We start from the raw sequence: 12587 nt of genomic DNA, 5'->3' as shown, positions 1-12587 counted from the left end.
TTGCAAACCTTCCTCTGTCGGACTTTGTTTTATAGGAAAAAATTGATCTGGCACTTGAGGTGATCATTACGTCATTTCATCTATTAAAATCAAAATGGTAAAGTGTTGTTTATGATGATTGAGAATCTGCACATTCTATCAGTACTGCTCTTTTGTAAGCCATGAAAAAAACATGTAAGGCAGTAGGATGACAGGTGCAAAAGGAGGTTGCTCAACATTCCCCCTTTATATCTCCAGCCTGCTAACCTGACACGTGAGCCTGAAAATGAGCTATGAAACTTGAAAAGAAACACTTGTCATACTTTCCGGTTTGTTTTGATATGTGATGGTGATAGCGTTCTATGTATAATTGTAGGGGGGCACCAGTGAATTGTATTTGCTTTGTCAAGTAATTCTGTCTGCATTTTATTTATTCTAAAGCTTCAAGAGATGAGAAGCGGTGAGACACAAATACATCATGATGATACTCGTATGACTGAGCCAGTCAGAAATGTAGCTGCTCACAATGAGATTAGCCGGCGTCTAATGCCAGGTCCAGAACTTCCACATACTGACCTTGCCCGCCAGAACTATGATTTCAGCTTTAGCTTTGAAGAAATTAACACACTTGGATTTGAGGAGGCACAACAACGTAATTGGCAGGTACACATCAACTTGATTTTTTTTTGATTTTTTATTATTTCATTGTAAATGGTGCTCAGTCTTTGGAACTAATATTAAATTGATGTCCGGTGTATAAATCTAAATGTGTACTGGGACAATTGGGCATCACCATCTAGATGAGTAGTAGAGTTTATCAATAGAATTCCAGTGTATGAAGCAACTTCTGTTAGGATCGAAGTAATTTATTTAATTGTTTACGAAGCATTGATTGTTTCATTGAAAATCTGCATTTTGTTTCTTCTGGATGACAGCATTAGAATTTACAAAATGAGCAAAAATTAAAAATATTTTTGTTTGTGTTCCCCTTACTATGCTATGTTTTTTTTATTTTAATATAAGTTCCCTATATTTAAAACAACTTCTGAAGGATATAAAAGGAAGTTACCTAACATGCTTGCCGATATCTGCAACTGCTGTGAATGCCCCATGCACTGCCTACATGTCTGGTGGTTCTGATTAGACTTTTTGGTACCTCCTGGTAGTGCAGAAGCATGCCCTCCACTTCGTCTCCTACAGATTAATGATGGCTGGTGAAAAAAAATCATAATAGTGATAGGGCAGCTTGAAAGGCAGAAGTTTGAAAAATAAATGTGCATTCATTCACATAAATGGTAATGCAGATTTTGCTTGCATTTATGGGGATTATAGAGATTTTGCCTTTTCTTGGATATGCAAAAATTAGTCAGTACGTTGAAGGAGTTGTCGAGGATAGCAAAGTACATGGAAAAATCTATTGATGTTAAAGTAATCCATATGATGTATAATTGTAGAAGAAAAATCTATTTTCAGTAACTGGTGCGTTGTGTTTGATGATGTGGTGTATTTCTGTTTCAGGGAAAGGGACATAGAACTCCAAGCTTAACCAGTCTCAACTCCCAGGAATCAAGTCAAGAAATCTCAAAGCTAACTGATAAAGTTCAGGCAGAATACAGAGATGCCTATCGGGAATATATTGCACAGATGGCACAAATAGAAAGTGGCGTGGGTTCTACTAGTGGCAGATCCTCTCCTATGAGCTCCAGTGCATACTACGTTGGGCAGAGCACGTCTGTGAGCTCCATACACTCAACTTCAGAGCAAGACAAAGGGAAAGAAGAGCAAAAGCTGGAAGATGGAAGAAAGCCATTTTTGCTGAAGAGAAATGATGTTGATTACACATCTTCTACAGTTTCTACAACTGATGCTTCCCCATTGGACCCAATCACAGAAGAGGATGAAAAGTCTGATCAGTCTGGTTCCAAGCTTCTTCCTGGTAAGAAGACAGCAGAGAGGACAAGCATATTCCAGGGAGCTGATATAAAACTTAAGGGATCTGGGCTGCGCTACCAGAAGCTTCCTAGCGATGAAGATGAGTCTGGACCAGAGGAGTCTGATAACACTCCTCTTCTAAAGGATGGCAAGGAAAAAAAGCCAGACACCGCCACAGACAAGAAAGTGTCTGACCATGCACCAGAACCTGTGAGGACATTCATTAAAGCAAAAGAATACCTGTCTGATGCTATATTAGACAAGAAAGATTCTTCCGACTCTGGCGTGAGGTCCAATGAAAGTTCACCAAACCATTCTCTCAACAACGAAGGCGGTGATGACTCACAGCTTGAAAAGGCTAACCTTATCGAACTTGAGGATGACCGCATGCGTGCAAAGAGGGGAATACCAAACAGTCTAAGCGGTCTTCAAGACTCTGCAATAGCACGCATGTCCATCTGCTCAGAAGACAAGAAGAGCCCATCTGAAAGCAGCCTCATAGCCAGCAGCCCAGAGGAGAATTGGCCAACTTGCCAGAAAGGCTACAATCTCAACCGAACTCCCAGTACAGTGACCCTAAACAATAACACAGCAAACCAAAACTTTGAAGAATCAGAAGCAGCAAAAGAAGAGTCACCAATCATAGTGGTGCCTGGGTCCAGCCCAGTTCACAATGAGAACCTGAAGAGATTGACCCACAAGAGAGGTCAGCGATCAGGATACAGCCGCCTGGCAAAAGATGCCTCAGAGCTACACACAGTCATACCATCTGACTCTGCTGGCTTTGCGGAGGAACGAGAGAGTATCCTTTAAACTCAATCTCCATCGTTTCAGTTCCTGTCAGCATCCATTTTGGTTTTTTTTTTACCTTTTCTTTCTCAGTTACCATTTTTTGCCAACCTCATCCACCTTAAACCTTAAGCACTTGTGATCCTTAACACATCTTTCTTAAAATGTTCTGGAAAATATGTAAAAGCAAAAACCAGCAAGTAACCTAGTAAAGAGCACTGAATCCTATCAGCAGCCATAATACCTCCTGCAGATCTTTCTACTGCTCTTTAATGTGACAAGAGGAGAACATCTTGTTCCAGAAAGTTTTATGACCATTCGATTTTGTGCTCTTCATTAGCCATTTTGTTATTCCATTACATTCACATTTAGAAGCATTATTGAAAAGTCATGACCTGAAATAATGGACAGTGAGATTAGACCGGTTATTTGAAGAGATTCTTTAAAGGTTTTTCCATGTAGCACAATATTTTCTTCCAGCTAAATTGTATCTTAAACGGTTAGCAGTTTCCTTAGTGGACAGATTTCCACTATAAAGCTTGAATTTTCCATACTGGGTTTTTGCCCCTCAGCTGAAGAGCCAGTCAGGAAATAGTTAAGATTCCAATGTAAAAAGCTCAAAGAAAGATTTGGATCAACCTAACTAAATCTGATCAGTATCATCAATTGTATAATAAGTACATAAATCAACATAGGAGGTCTTTAAAAGACCTCTTCTGTCCAAATGTAGTCCAAAGGATCAACTGAACTCTAGAATTTGGAGTTCTTTCTTATACACTAGTGAATGTCAAGGTGGTTTAAAGTGGAACTCCAGAACACAAGTGCTTTCATTTATTGTGAATAGTCCAGAGATGTTATGAACAATCTTAGCCAAACGCATATTTAGGGTGGTTCGGGATGCTAAAACGTTATTTGCCGCAAACTGATACTGAGTCATGTCCTTCTGCAGCTCAGCCTGACAGCACCAGCTTGTGCACAGAGAAGAATACTGTTGATTGCTCTCCTCAGCCATTCACTATACTTTTCACTGAATGCAGGGCTTCATTTGAATAGGAGAGATAAGAGGAGGATAGGTAAACCATGGGATCTCCTCTCACCCATTCACAGAACCATTGAATAGAATACAAGGCTTTTTGTGAATGCCCTAGGAGAGAGGAGGGGGAAAGTAATCAAACACTATCCTTCACTGTACACAAGCTGACACTTTTCAATCTGAGCTGCAGAAGTGCATGGCTCGCAGTCAGTTTCCAGCATAATAAAAATAAAATTTTATCATCCCCAACTACCCTCCAGGTGATTGCACATAACTTCTCTAGACCATTCACAATAAAAAAAAAACTTTTTCCTTAAGTTACACTTTAACTAGAAGCCAGAAAAATCCATAGCTGGGTGGGGAAACCATTTAAAGATCTGTAGCAGAGTGTCTCAAATCTAGTCCCTTGGTGGCTGCCAGCAGTGCATGTATTTCAGATCTCTTCACAGAATTAACTGTTCTTCCTAGCCATTATTGCATAACCAATCTGCATTTACATCTGAAATTCTAGGTAAATTAAGCAGCCCATAGATGAGTTGAAAAGGGAACGTTCTGTTGATTGACAAAAAATGCCATTGGTTTTGTCATACGATTGTGCCATCAATTGCTTTTCCAAAAAAATCCAGCATGTTGGGTCAAGCATTTTTGGTTGGGGCATGAAAATCATGTGTTGTAGCTGGCACACTAATGATGCAAAAACTGAATGATCTGACGATCGACAAGAATTTTCTTTCAGTTTGAGTCTCTTCTATGGCCTGCTTTACACTGTTCGATGCCAGTAAGGGCTAGGGATAAGTAACTGTGCTAAAATTTGGTTCAGTGATGGTGGAAAGTTTGTTGGATTTACACTGAGTGGTGTGTTGGAAGTCTTTGCAAACCTCTATCACAGGCACTCTAAAACTGCTTCATGAAGAGGGTGAATCTACATTGCTCACACTTGTAGTAAGAATAAATGCTAAATAATTCAATATGTGGTTTGAGATTTAAATCTGTACAAACCACTAGAGTTTCTAAGACTGACTAAGTTAATACAGTGGACAACATTGTCCGAATAGAAGCTAATGTTATGACATCTGCTTATGGTAACGGAATTGCTGAATCAGCATAAAATATCAAATCTCTACAAAAAAATGCAAAGGGCCCCTTATGGCTTCCAAAACTGTTTTCCTAGCATAAATCCCTCACAGCAGTGACTGAAAACAAATTTTCGAATATAAAATTAATGTTCCAAAAATCAGAAACTTCAGTTGAATTATTTTTGTTGTGGGCTGCATATATTTTAAAATGGATGTGTCTCCCATCTACACAGTAGGCAGCCATTTTGTGGACATTACTAATATATCTTGTATGTTCTTAGTTCATTGGAAACTAATATCTTTGACTCATGGGAAGCTTAGTGGCAGCCTGAATATGGTGCATTTGTTGTGTTCAGTAGTGTATCTTCAGCAAGGCAACCAATGCTCAGGGCTTTGAGAATGGCGTCACATTGCAATGTGGCTGCCCCTAATTTGCCTAGGAATTTTGTAAAGGCTTTTCCAGAGGCTTGCAAAGCAGAAATCTGTGAGAAGTGTGACAGCAAACTTTCCTCATCATATTTGTCCCCTGATTATAACGCAGTGATTCACTTCTGAAGATCTACAGCCATTTCACTTATCTATTCAGTATTAAGTGTTGGGCTTCACTTCTGTGGGTAATTCAGTTGAAGGCTGTGGGTCTTGGAAATGTGTGACAATGAGGTTTGCAATCAGTAGATGACACAATATTCATGAATTCCCTTTGTATTTTAAAGTGGAATTCTTAAATAACTGTGTCATGTTGGGTCCTCAAACATTTTCCAGGTTGATGTCACTGATTCTTGATATTTTTATATCTTCATGCTAAAGAGTGTTTAGGGTCACCTTGTTTCTTGTGAAGTCAAATCAACACATTCTGTTGAGCAATCACTAGTGAAATGTGACTGTACAATAGTAATTCTTTCCAGTGGTCATTTGTTTCAGTAACTCTGAGATTATGTTGTGCCATGTGGTGTTCTAAGTGTTTGCAACGCATGCCTTGATGATAGTGTCCTGGTGAACTGCATGCTGTAGACCTGTAGTTATCCTTCCTGGTCAAAGGAGCCTTTGTTATCTGTTAAGTCTGTATTTTAGGAGCAACTCTAATAGAAAATACAAGATGTAATTGCCCAGAAAAGTTTGCCAAGTTCACAACAGTCATTGAGAACTCGGGCAAGCTTGAATGAAGTGATGATATGGTAGAACGGTTGGAACTGTCTCTGCTGGACCAATGGCCAAACTAATAAAGGAATAAACCACTGGGGCTTTCTTTGACATCATCGGGTTAAAGGTCAGTTTTTCCAGTTTTGAAAATGGGGAGTTATTCAACAGAACAATCTGTACAATTGAATGCAGTCAACACTAGAACAGTATAAGGGTTGCATTGTAAACACTTAGCAATTTAGCAATGGGTTTATTTTGCATATAAAAACTGGATACACTTTAACTTGTGCTGCCAATGGTAAGACGTCGTTTTTCCAGTGCCACTTGAAAGCAGATATCTGGTTGTTTTTTCAGTACATCCTTCTTTTCTCTCAAGACTAGTTGTGGTGCATGTTTCTGGCTTGGTATGGTTCATGACGTGCCAAACCACAGATAATATACCTATATAATGATCATTTATTCCTATGGTGAATGCAGGTGTCAGATTTATGGACACTGCTCTGAAGATGCTGCAGTTTTGACAGTAACTGCCTTATTCCCCACAGGGAATATGAGATTTAGCATTCAGAAAAAGGCCTGCTGTAAATGTGTATGTCAGCAGACTCTGGAAAAGACAAGTCACCTACGCCTAAAGGGCCACTGTTATGTCATGTTCAGAAAGTGTTTTTTAAAAAAGCTTTTAGTAACATATATGGTTAAAGTGGCCCTTACTTCAAAATATACAGTCCACTTACTAATTGATTAGTTAAATGTACTTAAAATATGAAGGATGTAAAGAAATCCCTCTGAACTTAAATCATATCAGTGCTCTGAGCATTGCAGTGAATTTGACTGATGGCTGACAGTGGTCTGGACGTGGTTGCCAGAGCTCCTGGCACTGACTTGTGCTGCCGGTCAGTACAGCTCAGCGGAGTTCCTTGGTCATAAGATCTGTGCTTTGTTTCATGGCCAGCACAAGACAGTTTCTGAGAAGTGTTCATGTGTCAGTGGTTAATATGAAAGGTATGTGCTAGTGTCCCTTGTTGTCAGACTGTTAAATGCCATTTACCTGTCCCCATGCCTGCATGATTACAGTATTTCAAAACACACTTAAAGTGCTGTTAACGGTTTCTCATAATATGTCAAAATAAAACAAAATGTAAACAGTGTTGTGTCCTGTCTTTTCTGATTGCTTTTACTGTAGTCACCAATAGACATAATACAGCATACAGTTATAATACTATAGTAATAAGCGTGTAAACCGTTATACTGGATGAATGAGCAGTGGATCTGGTTAGCAGTACAATGACATTTTTAGGTATCTGGTGCCAGCATTACTTTACTACAGTGCAGACCAGAAGAAAAAAAGACTTTTAATTTAGCAATTATAGAACATCTGCCAATTTTGTTGTCCACCAAGTGTACTACCATGATAAAATAAAACGTTTCTTCCCCCCATTTGAAATAAAGAGGGATGGCTGCATTGACTCTCCCTTTGGTGTCACTTAAAAGATAAGTTCACCTTTCTAAAAATAAATAATAAATGTACATTTTTTGCAGATAAAAAAATGAGCATTTTACTTTTCCAGGAGCCTGGAAAGGATTGCATCTGTGATCAACAGGTCGCTGGTGCAGTGCAGGACTCCTGCAGACTGTCAGTGTAAGCTGTCTGCTCGTACGGTCAGACAGTTACACAATGACAGGAAGAATCAGTAGACTACCTAGAAAAGTTGTCACCTGCAAAGGCTGTCAGTAATTATAGTTAATTTATTCATAGATCTCTGTGAATGAATGACGCGGCCATGTTATTTTTAATTGTAAAAGCAGGTGCGTGGAGAAGATCAAACAGCTCACTGCAGAAGTGGGAACAGATTATATGTTCCACCCTAAAAAGGGGTATGACCAGGGGCGGACTGACCATTTGGAAACTCGGGCACTGCCCGAGGGCCCGGGGTCAGTAGGGGGCCTCATGAGATGCCCCTGGTACCTTTTTCATAGGCTTTTTTGAGTTTGGGCAAGGACACAGGGGCCCCATGATCCCCTATTGCCCGGGGGCCCCATGAGTTGTCAGTCCGCCCCTGGGTATGACATGTAGCATGTTCCCAAAGGTCAACTTAACCGTTAATTTGGATCTTATAATGAAAGTTAACACTTAAAGCAAAACCTGAACTGACACTTAAAGGCAACCTCAGATAACCCTTTGACAACGAGCTGGTTGCTTGAAACATGTCAGGGGATCCACCCAATCGACCATTTTGCACCCTGGCTCGTTATTTACGAGCTTTGCAAGGTGGAGCGTTTTTGGAAGAATGCTATCAGGAGTCTGAGCTTCGCTGGACCTACCAGGGAGACTGAGATGACCCCAGAGTGAGATTCACCATCCCCGATGACTGGATGCTATCTTTACTGCTCATGGGGCCACCGACGATGTACTTGATGTCATACATACAACGCTCAGTCTGTATGTTCCTTTGGTAAGCGCATAATTGCACTAGATTTTCTGAATATACGAACTGGATTTGGAACGCACCGAGCACCAATTGCTTTTGATATCACCTGGTGTATTTCATATCTTTTATATCGGCTACCTTTATGAACTTATCCCTATAAGTGCTACTTTTCCTGATGAACTGGATATATGAGTCTCAATATAAAGACTGCTATATGATTATCTAATGTTATGCGGTTGATCTATATATCATAATATTCACCTTATCATCCTACAGCGCTGCATACCCTACTATACATAAACATGTTTTCAGTGATTGCTTTTGTTTGTGACTCAAATATTGATGTCAGAGGGTCATCATAATAGCCACTGCAGCCAGCTTTTTATGAAGGAGGAGTCACCAATAGCAGCTTCCATTTTCTGTTGGTACTGGTTCATTTTAACCTAAATCAGTAAGGCCATTGTCCGCATTCAAAAATTTTATTTTGAATGAAAACGTACAAGTTGTGTTACTATATTAGTTTAGGGGTATCCTAAATTTCTAAAGTCACATCATATGGTTTACGAATGTTTGCGTGCTGAAAAAAAATCAGTTTTATGAGCAAATAAAATTTAAATGAATGCGTTTAATGTGGAGGTTTTGTTGTAGTAATTAGCATTATATGATTCAGAACAGAAAAAGCACTCAAGTAAAACATAGCAAAGAAATTACAAAAAAACTTAATCCCGTCAGAGCTAGAATTATCCCCCAAAACAGAGTCCCCATTAACAGCAAGGTCCCCATCAGAGCCTCCTCCTATATCCAGATCCCCATTAGAGCCCCCCTCTCGGGGTCTTCATCAGAATTGCCCCTCCCCCATACATGAATCCACCCTTACCTCACACACTAACAGCGTGGCTGGAGAGCCTGGGAGTGTGGTGGTAGTAGCAGGTGGAAGTGGAGCAAGTCTAGATGGTGGAAGTGACATTCTGTGAATGTTGGGACAAGCACTATTAGATGTTCGAGCTGGCAGTTGGCCGTAGTTTGGAGACCCCTGGAATAGATAAAAACTGCTTCTCCATAGCTCTCTTGTAACCTAAGTATAGGTAGCCTTATTAATGTGGTCTTCGGCTACCAGAGAATTGTGGATGTTTCATGTCAATCGAGCCTATGGGTAGATACTGTCTGGTAGTAGTGGATTGATTTAAAAAAGGATCAACAAAGCACAACCTTGTGTTGCTCTGTTAACAAGCTGCAAGTGATATGTAATAGGCAAGTATGGCTGCTCCAATATACATATATAATTACAAACTATACATGCAAACAAAGGTTTAAAATTCCTAAGTGCCCTCCCTACATGAACCTTGACTTTTTAGCTCTGCTTTAGAATTCTTGGCACCTGTCTCTGTGATCCCACTATCCAAAGTATACCTCTGTTGGCTGGCAGGTCTTCCTCATCAGATAATGGGACAATGGGTTGTATCAGTGCCCTAAATCAAAGCTGAAGTAAAAAATTTATTATGTCAGGTACTTGATGCCCACTTTTAGGCAATACTATTTTAAGACCATTTGGACAGGGCTAATCTGTCCTGTCCACAAAATGTGTACAGAGAAGTTCTAAAGCATTTTTAAGTATTTGGAAATATTCTCTGGCTTAGCTTGTTCCCAGATTCCAGACATGTCACCAAAGCTCCAATCTAGACTTGCTACTTCTGTGGGAGTCCAAGGAGTTTATTTATCAATGTTTAGACCCAGGGTTCCGTCCTTTTCACAGTCAATAAACAGACCCACCAAATAGTTGTTGGCAGGTGTTTCAGGGAACTGTAAGCGAGAGCAAACATTTCTACTTAGACCTGGGGCATATTTGGTTTCCTTTCTGTAGTGTCAGGTTTTCAACACACCTATTGGATGTTCTATCTGGACAATGATGGTGGCTTTCATCAAAAGGCAAATATTTACATCAGTATTCTGACAGATTCCCTAGCTTGGAAGGGTACTCTGTAATTGTTGCTCTGCATGTGTCAGTAAATGTATACTCCAGTAAAGATTGAAATGCAGTCCTTGATAGCACATTTTATTAATTGTGTACATCATAGGATGCAGCGGACGTGATATTTATGACTATTTGGGTTACGCTGCCACCTTCTGGTGAATGGACACTGGATTCTGGTAAAAAAAAGGCATAATCCCAGCCGATTTTTAGCTAGTGTCCTTAGGTGATGAATGTTTCTCCAAAGATTCCATTCATGGGCTTTACTTTCACTAATTCCTGGCCTGTTCCTAAAAGCTTAGCACCTCTTAGGGGTTAGTGGGGGCTTTTTCTGGATTGGTTGCTACAGCCAGCAGGCCAAGAGAGGACTGAACCCAGACTCCGCATGTGATGGCGGGGATGGCCTGTAACTCAACCACTTGCCACTGGATCCTGCAGGCAGGGATCTTCAGGGTACAGTGTACTAGGTCATAAAAGAATACAATAGGGGGCCCCAGCTAATTGCAGTGTTATAAATGCTCTTTTATTAAAAGGACAAATGGCAACTTGTTTAAAAACAAAGGATTTCTCATCTCAAACATGCCGCTCTGTTCTTGTCCAGCCTAATGGTGCACTCATCTGTGCTGAAGCATGCAGCCGCCGATTTGGTGGATGAACACTAACAAGCCGAACCCAGAAGCCCTGGAACCACCTTGGAATGAACAAAGGGTGCAAACCAGGAAGTGATGCCACACGTGGGAGGAACAGCGGCAAGGGGGTGTGGCTATGCATTTCAGAGTGTCCTAGCTTTTTCTTTTTTTTCCCTCAAGCCCACCGCTTCCACCCAGCAGCACAGAGTGTATGTACCCTGTCTGCCCCCACCTTGTGTGCACCTGCAGCCGGCAGCAGCAGAGAGACCAGCTGAGATACGATCCATCTATGGTCGGCTTTAGAGTTTCAGCAGAGGGGGCAGGTAAATTGGAATCAAGATATGAAGTTTCCTTTAGCAAGTGCTCAAGTAAATTTCCAAAAGATCTTCGAAAACTAATCCCAAGATTGCGTCTACCACGCTTAACATCAGCATTGCTGGATATTGGGAGTTCACAAAGCAGAGTAAGGAAGTGAATTGCAATGCTAATTAAAAAATGTCACAAATTTATTACAATTGATTAAACTCAATAGGACGGATATACTAAAACTGGAGCACACAGAATTCGGTGCAGAGGTGCCAATCAGCTTCTAACTTCAGCTTGTTCAATTAAACTTTGACAATAAAACATAGAAGCAGGTTGGTTACTATGCAGCTGCACCAGATTCTCTGTGCGCCAGTTTTAGTAAATCTCTTACCCCTAATTTGTTTCGCAGCATGCATTGCTCCCTCTTCCGTCTCTAGAATATTGAGTTTCCACACAGATGTTGCTGCTAGGAAATTGTTCCTTCCAATGAATTGGAAAGTCTTGACTTGGAAGGTATTTTGGAGAACCTCTAGGTTAAAGGAACGCAATCATCAGAGGAGTGGATGTTGCTGATCAACTTACTGGAACTTCAGGTGATTTGGCTTGCTCTCCTACACTGATCTATCTACTTCAGGGTATTTCTGTCAGGGTGCTGTTGGACAATGCCACAGTTGTGGCATACAGTACATCAACCAATAAGAAGTTGTGCTGCTTAGGAAGAAGCTGACCTGAGCTTTTCTTGGCCAGTACTTCCCTTTCAGGTTGTTTCCACTGTGGACATTGAAAATTGGCAGGTTGACTTTCTCAGCCATCAACTGTTAGTGGTATTATAACAAAGTGGAAGCAACTGGGAACAGCAGCAACTCAGCCATGAAGTAGTAGGCCACATAAAATGACAGAGTGGGGTCAGTGCATGCTGAAGTGCGCAGAAGTTGCCAACTGTCTGCAGAGTCAATAGCAGCTAAAGACTTCCAAACTTTGTGTGGCCTTCAGATTAGCGCAACAATAGTGCGTAGAGAGCTTCATGGAATGGGTTTCCATGGCCAAGCAGCTAAATCCAAGCCTTACATCAACAAGTGCAATGCAAAGTGTCGGATGCAGTGGTGTAAAGCACGCCGCCACTGGATTCTAGAGATGTGTTCTCTGGAGTGATGAATCACGCTTCTCTGTCTGTTAATTTGATGGATGTGTCTGGGTTTGGCAGTTAACAGGATAATGGTACTAGCCTGATTGCATTGTGCCAAGTTTAAATTTCGGAGGGGGGATTATGGTGTGGGGTTGTTTTTCAGGGGTTGTCCTTGGCCC

General features: G+C 40.8%; 1 protein-coding gene across 4 annotated transcripts in view; it reads left to right on the top strand.

The window, feature by feature from the left end:
- KIDINS220 (kinase D interacting substrate 220) overlaps positions 1–7095 on the top strand; it is a 204449-nt gene extending 197354 nt beyond the window's left edge. For all 4 annotated transcript variants that reach the window (XM_089672018.1, XM_089672017.1, XM_089672015.1 and 1 more), the window contains 2 exons: positions 421–642; positions 1498–7095. In XM_089672018.1, coding sequence (XP_089528144.1) covers positions 421–642; positions 1498–2724 — 1449 coding nt within the window. In that variant the 3' untranslated portion in view covers positions 2725–7095. The remainder of the gene's footprint in view (positions 1–420; positions 643–1497) is intronic.
- The last annotated feature ends 5492 nt before the right edge of the window (positions 7096–12587 follow it).

Source organism: Staurois parvus, unplaced genomic scaffold (assembly GCF_062004578.1).
Source record: "Staurois parvus isolate SC_StPar_1 unplaced genomic scaffold, SC_StPar_1.0 ptg000118l, whole genome shotgun sequence".
In the NCBI taxonomy this organism is placed as follows: Eukaryota; Metazoa; Chordata; class Amphibia; order Anura; family Ranidae; genus Staurois; species Staurois parvus.
The sequence above is the reverse complement of the archived record's forward strand: the minus strand, read 5'-3'. Positions and strand labels throughout refer to the sequence as shown.